This window comes from Coffea eugenioides, chromosome 6 (genome assembly GCF_003713205.1).
Source record: "Coffea eugenioides isolate CCC68of chromosome 6, Ceug_1.0, whole genome shotgun sequence".
Classification (NCBI taxonomy): domain Eukaryota; kingdom Viridiplantae; phylum Streptophyta; class Magnoliopsida; order Gentianales; family Rubiaceae; genus Coffea; species Coffea eugenioides.
In genome coordinates this window covers 596,914-618,217 of record NC_040040.1, presented here as the reverse complement: position 1 = coordinate 618,217, position 21,304 = coordinate 596,914, and the positions used below count along the sequence as shown (strand labels likewise).

Genomic DNA, 21,304 nt, shown 5'->3' with positions numbered 1-21,304 from the left:
AATCCCGTGTGGACATGAGATTCTGCAATTCAGGCCGGAAAAGGAAAAGACCTGACTTCTGAAGTTGCTCTTTTGATTCTGGTGAGCGTAACTCGTGAGGGGCAAAGGCGTTTAAAACGGGATTGTGGTGTGATTTGCGATTATGTCGACACTTCGTAATCCATACTCAAAATCAGTCAAAGTTGCTGACGATTTGGGATGGAATGTTTTTCTTCTTATACAGGTGACCTACCAAAATCCTGTGAACTTTGGAGTTGGCCAAGAGAACATATTTGTACAACTTAGTGCTTAAATTTACTTACACGAACATATTCCCAAAAAGGGCCAAAAAAAATTGATTTACAATTATGGATGGTAATGGATTGGGCAAAACAAGAACAGTCAAAGATAGCTGCTACACATGTCAAATTGGCCCCGGCCCTGTCTTATCTTTAAGTTCCGTCACTTATTATGCAGCATATTACTGAACAAATTGGGTAAAACTAGACATTCAACCATCCTTCACCAAAGGCCCAGTGGTCACTGCAAGCCTTCTAAGACTTGGTGGTGCGGGAGATCAAGGTTTGACCCTTGTCCTCCACAAAAATTAATCATAATATGTGACGGTTTTCAGTGATCATCTTCGATGGAGTTTCTACCCATGTCAAGTCCCTTCTCCTTCTTCCTAAATTAGATTAAATTAGGTTATTGGAATCCTATCATTTCGAAAGAAAACCCATCCCTCACCTTGTTTTCTTTATTTCTCTGCTACTAATTTCGTTCTTTTATTAACACACAGCAAACTGATGAAATCACATTCTAACTCTATTACGTTGAAACGCGAACTTTAGATTAGATTGTTGTTGCAGGCCCATTAAAATTGGCTGCCCGCATTTAGGTTTGCACAGCCAATTTCTACTGAAAATTGGTTTTTGTCGTTCCTTTTATTTGTTATCTTTTAATTTTTGGCAACGAAGAGATGTAGGTGGACACCTGTTGGTGTTCGAGGCACCGGAAGAAAACAACTAACGCTGCTAATGCTTCTTTAAGTTGGGCTGCCTGTCAAGACTGTTTGACCGGCTTGAAACGCATTGTAGTTGCTCGACAAGATAATTAAGGGCCTGTTTAGCACCTTAGTTTTTTACCAAATTTTTTAGCTATTAGTTTTTTAATAACTTTTGCTACAAAAATCCCAAAAAACTTTCCAAAATTTTTTACCTACACACTTTAAAAATCTATACACAAAAAATTTCCCAAAAACTTTTCTTCCTCCCTCACCCAACCCACCACACCAGCCACCACCTCCACCACCTCTCCCGGCGCCGGTCACCTATTCCGGTGCCGGTAACCTCAAAAAAAAATTTTGAGTCCCTCACCCTCACCCCCTCCCCTCTTCCTCTCCCGCCACCCTCCCCCTCTTGCTAGGTGCAATCTAGTCGCGTGACCAGATCACAAAGGGGGAGGGGGAGGGGGAGGGGGGCGGAGGAGGGAGAGGGGAAGAGGGGAGGGGAGGGGAGGGGAGGGGAGGGAGGGAGAGAAAAAGCAAAAAAAAAAAAATAATGCACAGCTATCGGCTTATCGGCCTTCCTCAGACGTCAGAGTGCGAGGGGAAGGGAGAGGAAAGGGAGAGGGGAGAGGGGAGGAAAGGGGGAGAGTGGGCAGAGAAGGTGGTGGGGGAGGGAGAGAGAGGGGTGCGGGCCTAGGGGGTGGCGGGCAGAGGGGAGAGGAAAGGAATGGCGGAAAAGTTTGGGAGTGGCAGGGGAGAGGGGAGGAAAGGGGTGGCAGGGGAAGGAGAGGGAAGAGGGGAGAGGAGAAAAGCAAAAAAAAAAAAAAAAAAAGAAGAACAGATGTGGTGCTGGCAGAGGTGCTGGAGGTGGGAGACAGAGGAGAGGTAACGAGGAAGGGGGAGGGGGAAGGAAGAAGAAGAAGAAGAGGAGAGGAAAGAAAAGAAAAAGGAAAGAAAGAAAAAGAAAGAGAAAGAGAAAGAGAAAAAGAAAGAAAAAAAAGGAAAAGAAAAAAAAAAATTTTTCACCTTACAAAAACTTTTACAAAATTTTTCACATTCCAAAAACTTCTACAAAAAAGTTTTTTACCTTACAAAAACTTCTACAAAATTTTTTCAAAAACTTCTACAGTGCACTATAGTAAAATTTTAGATAAACTCCCAAAAAACTCAAGTTCCAAACAGGCCCTAAATTAGTTATCAAAACACATTCACTTCATATTAATTCTGATCACAACGGTAGCCCACTTATTCAAACAAAGTGCTCCAAAACTCTAATAATGATTGGGACATTGAGCAAATGTTACTACACAAAACTCTCTACAATCTCGTTAAATTGACACGGATCCCAATGGAGTCTTTTAGGGCTCAAGTCGGAATTATATTGCTGCGAAGAACTCTTTGCTGAGCTTGGGATCTGGCTTCATGGTCTTCTCACCAGGCTTCCATCCAGCAGGGCATACTTCATCTGGGTTGTCCTGAACAAATTGCACTGCCTAAAAGGACAATCAAGAAAAAGTAAGTACGAAAAGTATTCAGTATTTCAAAGGTTAAAAACTGAACACACAACCCCAACCAAGGCATTTTTCTTTAACGTGGACTTCAGCTACAATGAAAACCCCCCAAAAAGGTTACCTGCAGTGTTCTCAATGTTTCGTCAACACTCCTGCCAATTGCAAGGTTGTTAATGGTTGCGTGTTGAATAACTCCTTCCTTGTCGATAATAAAAAGCCCTCTCAATGCAATTCCCTGAAATACCAAGAGCAGAAAAGTCTTGTCATGATGCTCTATAAGAACTCGATCAGTTGCATACCTTGTAAATTACTAGTGTAGTTGTAATTGAGAGTCAAAAGGCAAAGTTACAAATCAAAAGATTAGTTGAATGGATAAATCTCTCTCTCCTTTTTTCCCTAATTCAGTGTAAGGTGTTCATTACAAAATCTAGAAAACTTTCATATGCAACAAATTAGGACAGCCTAAATTACAAGAGTTTCTTAACTATATCTGATGCCTCCCCACATCATGCTCAACAGGTGTATCATGGATATCTTATGATGTTATCCACATAATCAAAATAAACAATGAATAAACAAATAACAGCATCTACCAATAGCTGCCTGCTCATTCAAGTTTTCTCCTGAAGAAACAATATGGAAGCCTGAAGCTTAACATGTTTAAAGGAAATAAGCATGCAGTCAAGCTTAAAGTCATCATTTGATTGTCCCCCCGCCTTGTTTCTATTCTAGGCCTATGTACTTTAGTAGTTTCAAAAAGTCAAAAACTTTTCTCAGACTGGCACGAGTTGCATCCAACACCCACATAAACCACGTTCTGCCAGCTTAGGAGTGCTTGTGGTGGTGCTCAGGATGAAGAATCAGCCAAAGGACTTTAGACACATACCTGATCTGGGATCAATACATTATATGCTGCTGAGGTTGACCTGGTGATATCAGAAATTAATGGATATTTCAAATCACCTAATCCACCAGCTTTTCTCTCTGTCTGGACCCATGCAAGATGCGAGAACTACGGGAACAATAAAGTAAACTCATTTTAGTATACAAGAATATCTTCAGCAAGTGCTACAAGTGCAATACGATTGTTAGAACCAGGTGATCCTGCAATTCAGACCTCAAGCAAAGCCGAGTTATGCAAGAAACCAATATCTGAAATATATTCTAATGCCAGTAAAAATTGAGTTAATAATAAACATGAGTAGTGAATCACCACACACAACAGAACTAGGCAAAATTTCTGCTTGTCACCAAGGCTGGACATTCTCATAACATCCATGGGATGTGGATAAGCACCACTGCATGCAATTCTATGGCCACTAATACTTGAATTTGCTAGACAAGACTGCAAGTACTAACAAAAACCTCAAAATATTCAATTTTAGAATGACAAACACACACAAAACAAAATTTCAGCAACACAGAACGGAGATGAAAAGTTTGAATCAATATAAACATGTATCTAATGATCATCATACTTGCAGAAGTTTTTCCATAATGAAGACTTTCTAGACATAAGAATCTTCAAGAGATCGTGGAAACATCACTTACCACACTGTCTACGGAAACACCAAGTACCTCTGTATTCAACTTCTGAAATTCTTCGTATCGGTCACTAAAGGCAGTTATTTCTACATAAACAACAAAATGGAAGGACATAAACAACTACATTTGACAACTTATATCTATTTGACATATAGCACAACATTCAGTATGGTGTACTCCTGATTAGAAAATGTCAAATATAGCTGTACATCTCTTTGCATATTGTTACTCACCAGTTGGACAAACAAATGTGAAATCCAGTGGATAGAAAAAAAGGACTACATATTTCTTCCCAATATACTCGGAGAGTTTAACCTGCAAGAGTAATGCAGCAAAGCTTGAGTAATTTCAGGTGCAAAGCTTCAAACCATGTCATGATTAGCCATGCAGATAGAACAACTATCAATTGTGTAAAAATACAATGTTTATTGCCTTTACTTTCCCTCTATTTACAAATCAAAGTGTTTGGTATTTGCAGTAAAGACAAAGTGCAAGTAGATATTAATGAAATTTGGAAGTACAAGTGATTAATAGAATTGCTAACCACAAGAAGAAAACCTATTTTTATGGCTGTTCTAAGATATATTTTACCTTGATGAATTCTTGATCAAAAACAGCCTCTGCCTCAAAGTCTGGTGCTTGATTTCCAACTAGTGGAAGTTCACTCTGTGAGAAAAAAGTCACTTTTTGAACTATATTCACAGACTCTAAATTTGGGTACAAGTTAGAGCGCTGTCTGAAGTATCAGTATTCAAGTACACAATTTTACAAACTGGAAACAATATAAAATACAATAAGTAAGAATGTAAAATATCAGCTTCCATGAATGCCAAGTTAGCAACAAAACTCTCAGTATATTTTATAACAAACAGAGGCCAGCATGAAGGACACCGCAATTCACAAATATCAGTAGTTTAGTAAACTAAAGTACAGGAACCATTGACATGATGTTCTTTTTTAGCCCTGTAAAAAGCTAAATCTCGAAGCAATGTTTCCCTAGTCATATCAAAAGGAATATTTGTTGGACAGGATATAATCTACAGTGGATCTTATTTGTTTTCCAGGGAAGTGCTTGCTGCTTCAGTTTCTACTCTTCAAAATGTAAAACAATTGGACATCAAAATGTTTACCAGCAGGCAATTTGATTTGATTAGAGGTCAGCAAAAACTACTGCCACTCGTCCTAAAATTTTAACCATGAAGTCACACCTCTAGCTCATGCATCTGAGGTCAATTCCGGGTGCTAAATGTGTCAAATGTGGGCATTAAGAACCACACAACCTGCTCCCAGTATGACTTTTGCTTCAATTATTAGTGTGCTCTTAGAACTCTGAACTGTTAGGATATAAGACAGAAATCCAAGGGCAATCCATTTTCGTTCACTTATTCCATTTGTAATTTAGTTCAACTTTTTAAAAACGAAAACACTAAACTTAAATGTGGTGACTGACAAGCTATTTCTGGTAATACAAGAATGCTCGAAACTAGTTGTTGCAACATCATTATGGGTCCTAATATCAGCTTGGAGTTCAAATTTTGCTCAAGTTGCTGCTGCTTAATACTACAAACTAACACCATAAATAAAAAAAACCACTTTCGTTGGCGCAACTAATTGAAAGCGCGTCTCTAAGTTTCTGGAGAGAGTACAATAACTTCACCATGCAGTGCATCAAGCAACTGAGCTAAAGTAGTTGAGACTAGCAAATCGGTAGATGTATCTGTCTCAAAGACACTCCCTGTTTGAAATCTCTTTTTTTTTTCTCTCTCCAAATAAAAATTCAGCATTCGCCACAAGAAGTTCCCTTCACGAATTAGAAAATTTTAAAAAGACACTAATAAAGGTCTGGCACAAATTCAAAAAAAACATTGCGATAATACCTTTAAATCTCTATGCAAACACACAAGTAATATTACTTCGATAGTAGTGAACTTAATCATATACACAGCCCCAAGTAAAAGACTTTCCTACAAAATCAGCTCAATAATACCTAACCCACAAACAAAAAAAAAATTTGCAATTTTTGACGGCCAAAATATCGAAAATAGGAAAAACTGAAGCTGGCATAGAAAAGCATCTAAAACATGGAAAATGCGCGGGTTTAGAACTTACTGCTCGGACAACGAAACTTCGGCGATTGGGGAAGGAAGAGCGGGAAGAGAAGGAACAGGGGACATGGGATAAGGAGGAGAACGAGGACGAGGACTTACGGAGGGTATTGAAAGAGGAAGGAGTGGATAGGGTTTGAGAGGATAAAAAAAATTTGGGAGAAATGGAAGGCCTCGGGGGGTTTGGGGATGTTGATGATGAAAGCAAGGCTGTTGAAGCCGCTGAGCAGGCCATTGGAGTGGAGGATGGGAACTGAATGGAAAATGGAAGAATCTGGAGTGACGGTTCTTTGAGATGGCCAAAACGGGGGCTCCCTCTCAACTCTCAAGTCTCGAGTAGAAAGTCTGTGGACTGAGTGGATTTTGCCGAGTGTGGGAGGCAGCAGGGAATTGGTTTGGTGGTTGGTACTTGGTCGGTGGGAGTGCCAATGAGCTGTGGATAATTGGAATATGGCCATCTGTCGTTATGCATATTAGGACATATACATACCAGGGATCTCATCTTAGGGCCTTCTCTGTTTTTTTTTTTTTTTTTCAACTTTTTAACACTTTTTCCCCTAATGGTCGGATTTAAAAAGCACCGAGTAGAAAAGGAGGAATAGAATTAGAAACTAAAATCTCCTGAATCACTAAATTTAAATGATTAATATTTCTTACACTGACAGTGTAGATGAATAATAACTATGTAAATTTTGAATTTAAAATTTAATTTTTGTATATATGTCATGAATCCAACGGTAATAGTGTATGCACTGTCAGTGTATACTAATTCTCCATCACGCCTTTAGGATTTGGAGTTTTACTTACAGTAAAGGTTGCGAGATTTTATTACGACAGATTAAAGTGTGCTATTTTTCTAAATAGAGAGTATAGTCAAAAAAGTAGAAGGATAGGTTGCAAGATCAAATTTTTGTGTAATTTATGAACACTTTATTGGCGCATGGTCAATGTTGCTTTATTAATTATTTTCTTCTACATTTCCCAAAGATGAAAAAATAGGAAATTAAGACCTCCATCCTTTACTCTTTGTTGTTGTTCCTTTTTTTTGTTAAATAGACGAGACTCAGTCCTCTTTTTTTTTTTTTTTTTTAAAAAAAAAAAACTAATTACTAGTACATTGTAATATATGGGGTTGAGTGGTTGACTATCCTTACACGCACGGGCCATTCGAACACGATCCAAGCCAGACGATCTTATTATGTTGACCTTAGTTCCAAACGTTTTAGGCCCATAGTTACTGAAGTCTGAAGAAGCCCCGTATTGTAAAATAGAACGGGGTGCACGAGCACTTGTGCTGATGTCGTATGAAATCCCAAATGGCCTCCGCTATCAAAATTTTCTGGTTATAAAAAGTTGGGGTTCCAGATTTCATCGGATTGGACATTGATATCCTCCTCTTATCTCCTCTCTCTCAAACAAGAAGCCATATGATATCGATGCCACCACTAGCACTTCTTCCCTCCACAATCTTCCAAAAAAACCTTTGAGAGCTCAGCTCCGTATCCAGAATTCTCCGGCCAATCCTTCAGAGCTCCACTTCACCGCCAAAGTTCAACCATGTCACTAGCGGTTCAGTAGCTACAATGCCAGATACCCTCCACCACCTTTCCACCTCCTCCTCCACCACTCCCCCTTTCCATCACCCCAAAATTTCCTTCGCTTTCCCGCCCCAAGCACGCCCATTTGGCCCCTCCTCCTCCGCAACCCGATTCCAATTCCATCTCCATTTCCATCCCTTCCACCGCCCCCCATCATCCAGTTCCCAGGAAAATAACAACATTGCCCCTCCTCTCAAATTCCAGCTCCTCCAGGAGAAACTCTTCTACTTAGACACCCTCGGCCTCGACTCTCTCTACTGCCTCGCTGCCCACTCACCTATCCTTTTTACTCCTCTCTCCCAGATCAAGTCCCTCGTCAAATTCCTCCACTCCCTCGGCCTCACCACCCCTGATCTCCGCCGCTCTTTTTCCATGTGCCCCGACCTTCTGGCCACCCCTCTCAGAACCGTCTTGAGACCCGCCGTTACTTTTCTCCTCCGGGAGGCCCACGTCAGCGGCAAGGATCTCCGCCACGTCATCAACCGCCGCCCCCGCCTCCTCACTTGCAGCGTCGACCGCCGCCTTCGCCCGGCCCTTTACTTCCTCCGAGGTACCATTGGCATTGACGATGTCAGCAGGTGCGCTCCTCTTCTCTCCTGCTGCGTCGAATCAAAGTTCATCCCTCGTCTCGACTATTTTTTGAAACTTGGGATACCCAAAAGGGAGGCCATTTCGCTATTTCGGAGGTTTCCGTCCCTGTTTTGTTACAGTATAGAGGAGAATTTAGAGCCCAAATTCAATTACTTCGTGGTGGAAATGGGAAGGGAGTTGAGGGAGTTGGTTGATTTCCCACACTATTTTTTGTTTAGCTTAGAGAATAGGATAAAGTCAAGGCACAAGATGTGTGTGGAGAGGGGGGTGTGTCTGTCATTGCCTGTGATGTTGAAGTCTTCGGAGGCCCGATTTATGGATAGGTTGGAAGTCTGTTGTGATTCTTCGGTTCCTTTGGCAACTTCTCCATTGTGGTGCAAAAGGGTCAATCTTGATATTGATGTAACATAGGAAAAATCATAGTCATGTATACATTCTCTACTGCACTGCACTTGTATCTGCTTACAACAAAATAAGGAAAAGTAAATACGAAATTCCATTTTTTTGCTGAATTTGATCGATGTTTAGATTTATTCTTGAGATTGCAGCTAAAAATGGAATTCTGGATTCTGGCAGTATAATCACGCTTGCAGTTCTATTTGTTAGGAGTACTTCGAAGTTGCTATGCAAATTAGTTTTAGCTTTTACATCTTCCTAGTCGTATCTTGCATCTTTTGCCACCTTTATTAGACTGCCCGGGTGTCATCTTTTGGACAACATCTGGGAGGATTTCGAATATTGTATTTGTTGGGAAGGTAAATATGATTGGGGATGTTGGCAGAGTGAAGCAGTTGATTGTGCTTCCTTCAGATTCTGCTGCTTAATCAGTTATTCTTGCAAAGCACATAAAAGAGTCTTGGAGGATTTTTGTGTTTTGGGTGCTTGTTTGCTGCGATTATGTCATGTTTGTATCGCTTTTGAATGCTTGAAGTTTCAATTTTGTTCCACCCTTGTATTCCTAGAAGGGGACGCTTCGCGCTTAATATGACGTTTAGTTTAGATTTGTAGGTCGTGGAGACAAATAATTTATGGTAGTACTTTATGGTCAGAGGGACTACCAATCGGGTACTTAAGGAGTGATTAGAGGGGAGCTCTTAGGATGATTATGATTGGAGGGAATACCAATTGGAACTTAAGAGAGAGGAGCTCCAATCGGGTACGTAAGACTGGTTAGAGAAGAGTTATTTATAGAGTTAGATCCCTCTGTGGATCAAAGACGATGAATTAAAAGTTGTGCATTTATAGAGTTTAGACTCCTTTTCATCATCATGTAGACTCAATCTGTCATTGACTGCCTGCTCTCAAACAAACTAGACTTAAAATTATTGTTGTCAACAAAAGCGTCTGCATATATCCCTATACATCCTTACTTTCATTCTGTAAATACCCGTATAAATTTATAGCTAAGTAGTTATTTGTCCCTTTAATTAGTGAGATAATAGCTTAGTACTAATCTTAAATATTATACGTAGTTATGTAGGCCACATAAAATTTCACTAATAGCTTGTTGCCATTTATTTTGGGGGTTGTGGTTGAATATCTGTTTCTTTGTGTTGCGTCGCATGATTTTTGCTACACCTGAGGAGATCCCAGCGTTTGCTATTGAACGTGTATTACAAGGACGAGGGACCTGAGGAGATCCCAGGCAGTTCACGGCCTGGATGAGGCCTCAAAATTTTGTGCGGCTCAGATCACGTCTTTTAACTCAATTTTCACGCCGTGTGGGACCCACAAAAATGTTGTTCTAGTATTACTCGCTATTGTTTTATTGTTACACCTTGTACAGATGATGTTACACCATGTATAAATGGTGTTACACCTTCCGGAGCGGTTGTCAGAACAACCGCTCCAGCCCCGCGTCAGTATTACAACTGCTACGACTGCAGGACATGACACTATGAGTTTCGAGTTTCTTACACTGGAATATGCATATGCCCGCGCCTTCTGCTTCATGCGCGAAAGCTTTAACGATTGTTGAGTTACAGTTGCACTAAAATTACGTTGTAGCAAATCCACTCGATGTGCGCCTCCCCAAAAAAATTGCAATTACATATCCTGAGGTGAAAGAGATGGTAAATGCAGGTGGAAGAAAAGAGAGAAAAGAAAACAAGGATGGACGGAATGTTGATGGATGGAATGCATCAAGATTCCATTCATCAAGATTGAATGTGAGCCCCTCAAAATAAAAACCAAGCACTTGTTCTTGTTCGATTATAGCTGTGAAGACTTTATTTCTGAATTTCTTGATTCCGTGTGGAAAATATTTGTAGCCTGATCCAACAATTCAATGAATTCCTTCACTACCGCGTAGTAAACACCTAAGCTTTTTTTTTATTTTCAGACACACTTAAAAATGAGATTAAAAAGCTTAGGTGTTTACTACGCGGTAGTGAAGGAATTCATTGAATTGTTGGATCAGGCTACAAATATTTTCCACACGGAGTCAAGAAATTCAGAAATAAAGTCTTCACAGCTATAATCGAACAAGAACAAGTGCTTGGTTTTTATTTTGAGGGGCTCACATTCAATCTTGATGAATGGAATCTTGATGCATTCCATCAACATTCCGTCCATCCTTGTTTTCTTTTCTCTCTTTTCTTCCACCTGCATTTACCATCTCTTTCACCTCAGGATATGTAATTGCAATTTTTTTGGGGAGGCGCACATCGAGTGGATTTGCTACAACGTAATTTTAGTGCAACTGTAACTCAACAATCGTTAAAGCTTTCGCGCATGAAGCAGAAGGCGCGGGCATATGCATATTCTAGTGTAAGAAACTCGAAACTCATAGTGTCATGTCCTGCAGTCGTAGCAGTTGTAATACTGACGCGGGGCTGGAGCGGTTGTTCTGACAACCGCTCCGGAAGGTGTAACACCATTTATACATGGTGTAACATCATCTGTACAAAGTGTAACAATAAAACAATAGCGAGTAATACTAGAACAACATTTTTGTGGATCCAACACGGCGTGAAAATTGAGTTAAAAGACGTGATCTGAGCCGCACAAAATTTTGAGGCCTCATCCAGGCCGTGAACTGCCTGGGATCTCCTCAAGTCCCTCGTCCTTGTAATACACGTTCAATAGCAAACGCTGGGATCTCCTCAGGTGTAGCAAAAATCATGCGACGCAACACAAAGAAACAGATATTCAACCACAACCCCCAAAATAAATGGCAACAAGCTATTAGTGAAATTTTATGTGGCCTACATAACTACGTATAATATTTAAGATTAGTACTAAGCTATTATCTCACTAATTAAAGGGACAAATAACTACTTAACTATAAATTTATACGGGTATTTACAGAATGAAAGTAAGGATGTATAGGGATATATGCAGACGCTTTTGTTGACAACAATAATTTTAAATCTAGTTTGTTTGAGAGCAGGCAGTCGATGACAGATTGAGTCTACATGATGATGAAAAGGAGTCTAAACTCTATAAATGCACAACTTTTAATTCATCGTCTTTGATCCACAGAGGGATCTAACTCTATAAATAACTCTTCTCTAACCAGTCTTACGTACTCGATTGGAGCTCCTCTCTCTTAAGTTCCAATTGGTATTCCCTCCAATCATAATCATCCTAAGAGCTCTCCTCTAATCACTCCTTAAGTACCCGATTGGTAGTCCCTCTGACCATAAGGTACTACCCTAAATTATCTGTCTCCACGACCTACAAATATAAACTAAACGTCATATTAAGCGCGAAGCGTCCCCTTCTAGGAATACAAGGGTGGAACAAAATTGAAACTTCAAGCATTCAAAAGCGATACAAGCATGACATAATCGCAGCAAACAAGCACCCAAAACACAAAAATCCTCCAAGACTCTTTTATGTGCTTTGCAAGAATAACTGATTAAGCAGCAGAATCTGAAGGAAGCACAATCAACTGCTTCACTCTGCCAACATCCCCAATCATATTTACCTTCTCAACAAATACAATATTCGAAGTCCTCCCAGATGTTGTCCAAAAGATGACACCCGGGCAGTCTAATAAAGGTGGCAAAAGATGCAAGATACGACTAGGAAGATGTAAAAGCTAAAACTAATTTGCATAGCAACTTCGAAGTACTCCTAACAAATAGAACTGCAAGCGTGATTATACTGCCAGAATCCAGAATTCCATTTTTAGCTGCAATCTCAAGAATAAATCTAAACATCGATCAAATTCAGCAAAAAAATGAAATTTCGTATTTACTTTTCCTTATTTTGTTGTAAGCAGATACAAGTGCAGTGCAGTAGAGAATGTATACAGGACTATGATTTTTCCTATGTTACATCAATATCAAGATTGACCCTTTTGCACCACAATGGAGAAGTTGCCAAAGGAACCGAAGAATCACAACAGACTTCCAACCTATCCATAAATCGGGCCTCCGAAGACTTCAACATCACAGGCAATGACAGACACACCCCCCTCTCCACACACATCTTGTGCCTTGACTTTATCCTATTCTCTAAGCTAAACAAAAAATAGTGTGGGAAATCAACCAACTCCCTCAACTCCCTTCCCATTTCCACCACGAAGTAATTGAATTTGGGCTCTAAATTCTCCTCTATACTGTAACAAAACAGGGACGGAAACCTCCGAAATAGCGAAATGGCCTCCCTTTTGGGTATCCCAAGTTTCAAAAAATAGTCGAGACGAGGGATGAACTTTGATTCGACGCAGCAGGAGAGAAGAGGAGCGCACCTGCTGACATCGTCAATGCCAATGGTACCTCGGAGGAAGTAAAGGGCCGGGCGAAGGCGGCGGTCGACGCTGCAAGTGAGGAGGCGGGGGCGGCGGTTGATGACGTGGCGGAGATCCTTGCCGCTGACGTGGGCCTCCCGGAGGAGAAAAGTAACGGCGGGTCTCAAGACGGTTCTGAGAGGGGTGGCCAGAAGGTCGGGGCACATGGAAAAAGAGCGGCGGAGATCAGGGGTGGTGAGGCCGAGGGAGTGGAGGAATTTGACGAGGGATTTGATCTGGGAGAGAGGAGTAAAAAGGATAGGTGAGTGGGCAGCGAGGCAGTAGAGAGAGTCGAGGCCGAGGGAGTCTAAGTAGAGGAGTTTCTCCTGGAGGAGCTGGAATTTGAGAGGAGGGGCAATGTTGTTATTTTCCTGGGAACTGGATGATGGGGGGGCGGTGGAAGGGATGGAATTGGAATCGGGTTGCGGAGGAGGAGGGGCCAAATGGGCGTGCTTGGGGCGGGAAAGCGAAGGAAATTTTGGGGTGATGAAAGGGGGAGTGATGGAGGAGGAGGTGGAAAGGTGGTGGAGGGTATCTGGCATTGTAGCTACTGAACCGCTAGCGACATGGTCCTTTTAGGCAGTGCAATTTGTTCAGGACAATCAAGAAAAAGTAAAAAGTTAAGTACAAAAAGTATCAGTATTTCAAAGGTTAATAACTGAATGCACAGCCCCAACCAACCAAGGCATTTTTCTTTATTTAACGTGGACTTCAGCTACAACGAAAACCCCCCAAAAAGGTTACCTGCAGTGTTCTCAATGATTCGTCAACACTCCTGCCAATTGCAAGGTTGTTAATGGTTGCGTGTTGAATAACTCCTTCCTTGTCGATAATAAAAAGCCCTCTCAATGCAATTCCCTGAAATACCAAGAGCAGAAAAGTGTTGTCATGATGCTGCTCCATAAGAACTCGATCAGTTGCATGCCCTTGTAAATTACTAGTGTAGTTATAGTTGAAAGTCAAAAGGCAAAGTTATTAATCAAAACATTAGTTGAATGGATAAATCTCTTTCTCCTTTTTTTTGCCTGATTCAGTGTAAGGTGTTCATTCCAAAATCTAGAAAACTTTCACATGCAACAAATTAGGATAGCCTAAATTACGAGAGTTTCTTAACTTTATCCGATGCCTCCCCACATCATGCTCAACAGGTGTATCATGGACATCTTATGATGTTATCCACATAATCAAGATAAACAATGAATAAACAAATAACAGCATCTACCAATAGCTGCCTGCTCATTCAAGTTTTCTCCTGAAGAAACAATATGGAAGCCTGAAGCTTAACATGTTTAAAGGAAATAACCATGCAGTCAAGCTTAAAGTCATCATTTGATTGTCCCCCAGCCTTGTTTCTATTCTAGGCCTATGCACTTTAGTAGTCCCAAAAAGTCAAAATTTTCTCAGACTGGCACGAGTTGCATCCAACACCCACATAAACCACGTTCTGCCAGCTTTGGAGTGTGCTTGTGGTGGTGCTCAGGATGAAGAATCAGCCAAAGGACTTTAGATACATACCTGATCTGGGATCAATACATTATATGCTGCTGAGATTGACCTGGTGATATCAGAAATTAATGGATATTTCAAATCACCTAATCCACCAGCTTTTCTCTCTGTCTGGACCCATGCAAGATGCGAGAACTACGGGAACAATAAAGTAAACTCATTTTAGTATACAAGAATATCTTCAGCATGTGCTACAAGTGCAATACGATTGTTAGAACCAGGTGATCATGCAATTCAGACCTCAAGCAAAGCCGAGTTATGCAAGAAACCAAAATCTGAAATATATTCTAATGCCAGTAAAAATTGAGTTACTAATAAACATGAGTAGTGAATCACCACACACAACAGAACTAGGCAAAACTTCTGCTTGTCACCAAGGCTGGACATTCTCATAACATCCATGGGATGTGGATAAGCACCACTGCATGCAATTCTATGGCCACTAATACTTGAATTTGCTAGACAAGACTGCAAGTACTAACAAAAACCTCAAAATATTCAATTTTAGAATGACAAACACACACAAAACAAAATTTCAGCAACGCAGAACAGAGACGAAAAGTTTGAATCAATATAAACATGTATCTAATGATCATACTTGCAGAAGTTTTTCCATAATGAAGACTTTCTAGACATAAGAATCTTCAAGAGATCGTGGAAACGTCACTTACCACACTGTCTACTGAAACACCAAGTACCTCTGTATTCAACTTCCGAAATTCTTCATACCGGTCACTAAAGGCAGTTATTTCTACATAAACAACAAAATGGAAGGACATAAACAACGACATTTGACAACTTATATCTATTTGACATATAGCACAACATTCAGCATGTTAAATATAGCTGTACATCTCTTTGCATACTGTTACTCACCAGTTGGACAAACAAATGTGAAATCCAGTGGATAGAAAAAAAGGACAACATATTTCTTCCCAATATACTCGGAGAGTTTAACCTGCAAGAGTAATGCATCAAAGCTTGAGTAATTTCAGGTGCAAAGCTTCAAACCATGTCATGATTAGCCATGCAGATAGAACAACTATCAATTGTGTAAAAATACAATGTTTATTGCCTTTATTTCCATCTATTTACAAATCAAAGTGTTTGGTATTTGCAGCAAAGACAAAGTGCAAGTAGCTATTAATGAAATTTGGAAGTACAAGTGATTAATAGAATTGCTAACCGCAAGAAGAAAACCTATTTATATGGCTGTTCTAAGATATATTTTACCTTGATGAATTCTTGATCAAAAACAGCCTCTGCCTCAAAGTCTGGTGCTTGATTTCCAACTAGTGGAAGTTCACTCTGAAAGAAAAAATTCACTTTTTGAACTATATTCACAGACTCTAAATTTGGGTACAAGTTAGAGCGCTGTCTGAAGTATCAGTATTCAAGTACACAATTTTACAAACTGGAAACAATATAAAATACAATAAGTAAGAATGTAAAATATCAGCTTCCATGAATGCCAAGTTAGCAACAAAACTCTCAGTATATTTTATAACAAACAGAGGCCAGCATGAAGGACACCGCAATTCGCAAATATCAGTAGTTTAGTAAACCAAACTACAGGAACCATTGACATGATGTTCTTTTTTAGCCCTGTAAAAAGCTAAATCTCGAAGCAATGTTACCCTTGTCATATCAAAAGGAATATTTGTTGGACAGGATATAATCTACAGTGGATCTTATTTGTTTTCCAGGGAAGTGCTTGCTGCTTCGGTTTCTACTCTTCAAAATGTAAAACAATTGGACATCAAAATGTTTACCTGCAGGCAATTTGATTTGATTAGAGGTCAGCGAAAACTACCGCCACTCGTCCTAAAATTTTAACCATGAAGTCACACCTCTAGCTCATGCATCTGAGGTCAATTCCGGGTGCTAAATGTGTCAAATGTGGGCATTAAGAACCACACAACCTGCTCCCAGTATGACTTTTGCTTCAATTATTAGTGTGCTCTTAGAACTCTGAACTGTTGGATATAAGACAGAAATGCAAGGGCAATCCATTTTCATTCACTTATTCCATTTGTAATTTAGTTCAACTTTTTAAAACGAAAACACTAAACGTAAATGTGGTAACTGACAAGCTATTTCCTGTAATACAAGAATGCTCGAAACTAGTTGTTGCAACATCATTATGGGTCCTAATATCAGCTTGGAGTTCAAATTTTGCTCAAGTTGCTGCTGCTTAATACTACAAACTAACACCATAAATCAAAAAAACCACTTTCGTTGGCGCAACAAATTGAAAGCGCGTCTCTAAGTTTCTGGAGAGAGTACAATAACTTCACCATGCAGTGCATCAAGCAACTGAGCTAAAGTAGTTGAGACTAGCAAATCGGTAGATGTATCTGTCTCAAAGACACTCCCTGTTTGAAATCTCTTTTTTTTCTCTCTCCAAATAAAAATTCAGCATTCGCCACAAGAAGTTCCCTTCACGAATTAGAAAATTTTAAAAAGATACTAATAAAGGTCTGGCACAAATTCAAAAAAAAACATTGCGATAATACCTTTAAATCTCTATGCAAACACACAAGTAATATTACTTCGATAGTAGTGAACTTAATCATATACACAGCCCCAAGTAAAAGACTTTCCTACAAAATCAGCTCAATAATACCTAACCCACAAACAAAAAAAAAATTTGCAATTTTTGACGGCCAAAATATCGAAAATAGGAAAAACTGAAGCTGGCATAGAAAAGCATCTAAAACATGGAAAATGCGCGGGTTTAGAACTTACTGCTCGGACAACGAAACTTCGGCGATTGGGGAAGGAAGAGCGGGAAGAGAAGGAACAGGGGACATGGGATAAGGAGGAGAACGAGGACGAGGACTTACGGAGGGTATTGAAAGAGGAAGGAGTGGATAGGGTTTGAGAGGATAAAAAAAATTTGGGAGAAATGGAAGGCCTCGGGGGGTTTGGGGATGTTGATGATGAAAGCAAGGCTGTTGAAGCCGCTGAGCAGGCCATTGGAGTGGAGGATGGGAACTGAATGGAAAATGGAAGAATCTGGAGTGACGGTTCTTTGAGATGGCCAAAACGGGGGCTCCCTCTCAACTCTCAAGTCTCGAGTAGAAAGTCTGTGGACTGAGTGGATTTTGCCGAGTGTGGGAGGCAGCAGGGAATTGGTTTGGTGGTTGGTACTTGGTCGGTGGGAGTGCCAATGAGCTGTGGATAATTGGAATATGGCCATCTGTCGTTATGCATATTAGGACATATACATACCAGGGATCTCATCTTAGGGCCTTCTCTGTTTTTTTTTTTTTTTTTCAACTTTTTAACACTTTTTCCCCTAATGGTCGGATTTAAAAAGCACCGAGTAGAAAAGGAGGAATAGAATTAGAAACTAAAATCTCCTGAATCACTAAATTTAAATGATTAATATTTCTTACACTGACAGTGTAGATGAATAATAACTATGTAAATTTTGAATTTAAAATTTAATTTTTGTATATATGTCATGAATCCAACGGTAATAGTGTATGCACTGTCAGTGTATACTAATTCTCCATCACGCCTTTAGGATTTGGAGTTTTACTTACAGTAAAGGTTGCGAGATTTTATTACGACAGATTAAAGTGTGCTATTTTTCTAAATAGAGAGTATAGTCAAAAAAGTAGAAGGATAGGTTGCAAGATCAAATTTTTGTGTAATTTATGAACACGTTATTGGCGCATGGTCAATGTTGCTTTATTAATTATTTTCTTCTACATTTCCCAAAGATGAAAAAATAGGAAATTAAGACCTCCATCCTTTACTCTTTGTTGTTGTTCCTTTTTTTTGTTAAATAGACGAGACTCAGTCCTCTTTTTTTTTTTTAAAAAAAAAAAACTAATTACTAGTACATTGTAATATATGGGGTTGAGTGGTTGACTATCCTTACACGCACGGGCCATTCGAACACGATCCAAGCCAGACGATCTTATTATGTTGACCTTAGTTCCAAACGTTTTAGGCCCATAGTTACTGAAGTCTGAAGAAGCCCCGTATTGTAAAATAGAACGGGGTGCACGAGCACTTGTGCTGATGTCGTATGAAATCCCAAATGGCCTCCACTATCAAAATTTTCTGGTTATAAAAAGTTGGGGTTCCAGATTTCATCGGATTGGACATTGATATCCTCCTCTTATCTCCTCTCTCTCAAACAAGAAGCCATATGATATCGATGCCACCACTAGCACTTCTTCCCTCCACAATCTTCCAAAAAAACCTTTGAGAGCTCAGCTCCGTATCCAGAATTCTCCGGCCAATCCTTCAGAGCTCCACTTCACCGCCAAAGTTCAACCATGTCACTAGCGGTTCAGTAGCTACAATGCCAGATACCCTCCACCACCTTTCCACCTCCTCCTCCACCACTCCCCCTTTCCATCACCCCAAAATTTCCTTCGCTTTCCCGCCCCAAGCACGCCCATTTGGCCCCTCCTCCTCCGCAACCCGATTCCAATTCCATCTCCATTTCCATCCCTTCCACCGCCCCCCATCATCCAGTTCCCAGGAAAATAACAACATTGCCCCTCCTCTCAAATTCCAGCTCCTCCAGGAGAAACTCTTCTACTTAGACTCCCTCGGCCTCGACTCTCTCTACTGCCTCGCTGCCCACTCACCTATCCTTTTTACTCCTCTCTCCCAGATCAAGTCCCTCGTCAAATTCCTCCACTCCCTCGGCCTCACCACCCCTGATCTCCGCCGCTCTTTTTCCATGTGCCCCGACCTTCTGGCCACCCCTCTCAGAACCGTCTTGAGACCCGCCGTTACTTTTCTCCTCCGGGAGGCCCACGTCAGCGGCAAGGATCTCCGCCACGTCATCAACCGCCGCCCCCGCCTCCTCACTTGCAGCGTCGACCGCCGCCTTCGCCCGGCCCTTTACTTCCTCCGAGGTACCATTGGCATTGACGATGTCAGCAGGTGCGCTCCTCTTCTCTCCTGCTGCGTCGAATCAAAGTTCATCCCTCGTCTCGACTATTTTTTGAAACTTGGGATACCCAAAAGGGAGGCCATTTCGCTATTTCGGAGGTTTCCGTCCCTGTTTTGTTACAGTATAGAGGAGAATTTAGAGCCCAAATTCAATTACTTCGTGGTGGAAATGGGAAGGGAGTTGAGGGAGTTGGTTGATTTCCCACACTATTTTTTGTTTAGCTTAGAGAATAGGATAAAGTCAAGGCACAAGATGTGTGTGGAGAGGGGGGTGTGTCTGTCATTGCCTGTGATGTTGAAGTCTTCGGAGGCCCGATTTATGGATAGGTTGGAAGTCTGTTGTGATTCTTCGGTTCCTTTGGCAACTTCTCCATTGTGGTGCAAAAGGGTCAATCTTGATATTGATGTAACATAGGAAAAATCATAGTCATGTATACATTCTCTACTGCACTGCACTTGTATCTGCTTACAACAAAATAAGGAAAAGTAAATACGAAATTCCATTTTTTTGCTGAATTTGATCGATGTTTAGATTTATTCTTGAGATTGCAGCTAAAAATGGAATTCTGGATTCTGGCAGTATAATCACGCTTGCAGTTCTATTTGTTAGGAGTACTTCGAAGTTGCTATGCAAATTAGTTTTAGCTTTTACATCTTCCTAGTCGTATCTTGCATCTTTTGCCACCTTTATTAGACTGCCCGGGTGTCATCTTTTGGACAACATCTGGGAGGATTTCGAATATTGTATTTGTTGGGAAGGTAAATATGATTGGGGATGTTGGCAGAGTGAAGCAGTTGATTGTGCTTCCTTCAGATTCTGCTGCTTAATCAGTTATTCTTGCAAAGCACATAAAAGAGTCTTGGAGGATTTTTGTGTTTTGGGTGCTTGTTTGCTGCGATTATGTCATGTTTGTATCGCTTTTGAATGCTTGAAGTTTCAATTTTGTTCCACCCTTGTATTCCTAGAAGGGGACGCTTCGCGCTTAATATGACGTTTAGTTTAGATTTGTAGGTCGTGGAGACAAATAATTTATGGTAGTACTTTATGGTCAGAGGGACTACCAATCGGGTACTTAAGGAGTGATTAGAGGGGAGCTCTTAGGATGATTATGATTGGAGGGAATACCAATTGGAACTTAAGAGAGAGGAGCTCCAATCGGGTACGTAAGACTGGTTAGAGAAGAGTTATTTATAGAGTTAGATCCCTCTGTGGATCAAAGACGATGAATTAAAAGTTGTGCATTTATAGAGTTTAGACTCCTTTTCATCATCATGTAGACTCAATCTGTCATTGACTGCCTGCTCTCAAACAAACTAGACTTAAAATTATTGTTGTCAACAAAAGCGTCTGCATATATCCCTATACATCCTTACTTTCATTCTGTAAATACCCGTATAAATTTATAGCTAAGTAGTTATTTGTCCCTTTAATTAGTGAGATAATAGCTTAGTACTAATCTTAAATATTATACGTAGTTATGTAGGCCACATAAAATTTCACTAATAGCTTGTTGCCATTTATTTTGGGGGTTGTGGTTGAATATCTGTTTCTTTGTGTTGCGTCGCATGATTTTTGCTACACCTGAGGAGATCCCAGCGTTTGCTATTGAACGTGTATTACAAGGACGAGGGACCTGAGGAGATCCCAGGCAGTTCACGGCCTGGATGAGGCCTCAAAATTTTGTGCGGCTCAGATCACGTCTTGTAACTCAATTTTCACGCCGTGTGGGACCCACAAAAATGTTGTTCTAGTATTACTCGCTATTGTTCTATTGTTACACCTTGTACAGATGATGTTACAC

The 21,304-nt window shown here is 40.4% G+C and overlaps 4 protein-coding genes across 4 annotated transcripts; 2 read left to right on the top strand and 2 right to left on the bottom strand.

Moving 5' to 3' along the window:
- Positions 1-2,152: 2,152 nt before the first annotated feature.
- Positions 2,153-6,567, bottom strand: LOC113774621 (2-Cys peroxiredoxin BAS1, chloroplastic-like). Its single transcript, XM_027319192.1, has 7 exons — positions 6,151-6,567; positions 4,633-4,707; positions 4,275-4,356; positions 4,048-4,127; positions 3,383-3,508; positions 2,618-2,731; positions 2,153-2,478 (listed from the first exon to the last, which is right to left on the bottom strand). Exons 1-7 carry the CDS (start codon positions 6,379-6,381, stop codon positions 2,362-2,364), a joined length of 825 nt encoding a protein of 274 aa, XP_027174993.1. The 5' UTR covers positions 6,382-6,567; the 3' UTR covers positions 2,153-2,361.
- A 1,162-nt stretch (positions 6,568-7,729) lies between these two features.
- LOC113776374 (transcription termination factor MTEF1, chloroplastic-like) lies at positions 7,730-8,856 on the top strand. Its single transcript, XM_027321514.1, has one exon. It carries the CDS (start codon positions 7,730-7,732, stop codon positions 8,744-8,746), a length of 1,017 nt encoding a protein of 338 aa, XP_027177315.1. The 3' UTR covers positions 8,747-8,856.
- Positions 8,857-12,509: 3,653 nt separating this feature from the next.
- On the bottom strand, positions 12,510-17,770 carry LOC113773220. Its single transcript, XM_027317821.1, has 7 exons — positions 17,328-17,770; positions 15,813-15,887; positions 15,456-15,537; positions 15,251-15,330; positions 14,589-14,714; positions 13,818-13,931; positions 12,510-13,645 (listed from the first exon to the last, which is right to left on the bottom strand). Exons 1-7 carry the CDS (start codon positions 17,556-17,558, stop codon positions 12,611-12,613), a joined length of 1,743 nt encoding a protein of 580 aa, XP_027173622.1. The 5' UTR covers positions 17,559-17,770; the 3' UTR covers positions 12,510-12,610.
- Positions 17,771-18,900: 1,130 nt separating this feature from the next.
- Positions 18,901-20,027, top strand: LOC113776370 (transcription termination factor MTEF1, chloroplastic-like). Its single transcript, XM_027321512.1, has one exon. The coding sequence runs from the start codon at positions 18,901-18,903 to the stop codon at positions 19,915-19,917; it is 1,017 nt and encodes a 338-aa protein (XP_027177313.1). The 3' UTR covers positions 19,918-20,027.
- Positions 20,028-21,304: the final 1,277 nt, after the last annotated feature.

Coding starts and splice junctions, on each gene's coding strand:
- LOC113776370 (XM_027321512.1), top strand. CDS start 18,901: ATGCCAGATACCCTCCACCACCTTTCCACCTCCTCCTCCACCACTCCC.
- LOC113776374 (XM_027321514.1), top strand. CDS start 7,730: ATGCCAGATACCCTCCACCACCTTTCCACCTCCTCCTCCACCACTCCC.
- LOC113773220 (XM_027317821.1), bottom strand. CDS start 17,558: ATGGCCTGCTCAGCGGCTTCAACAGCCTTGCTTTCATCATCAACATCC. Junction 15,888..17,327: donor GAAGTTTCGTTGTCCGAGCA/GTAAGTTCTAAA, acceptor TTTTTCTTTCAG/AGTGAACTTCCACTAGTTGG. Junction 14,715..15,250: donor GTGTTTCAGTAGACAGTGTG/GTAAGTGACGTT, acceptor TTGTTCCCGTAG/TTCTCGCATCTTGCATGGGT.
- LOC113774621 (XM_027319192.1), bottom strand. CDS start 6,381: ATGGCCTGCTCAGCGGCTTCAACAGCCTTGCTTTCATCATCAACATCC. Junction 4,357..4,632: donor TTGATCAAGAATTCATCAAG/GTAAAATATATC, acceptor TTACTCTTGCAG/GTTAAACTCTCCGAGTATAT. Junction 2,479..2,617: donor AAACATTGAGAACACTGCAG/GTAACCTTTTTG, acceptor TTGTCCTTTTAG/GCAGTGCAATTTGTTCAGGA.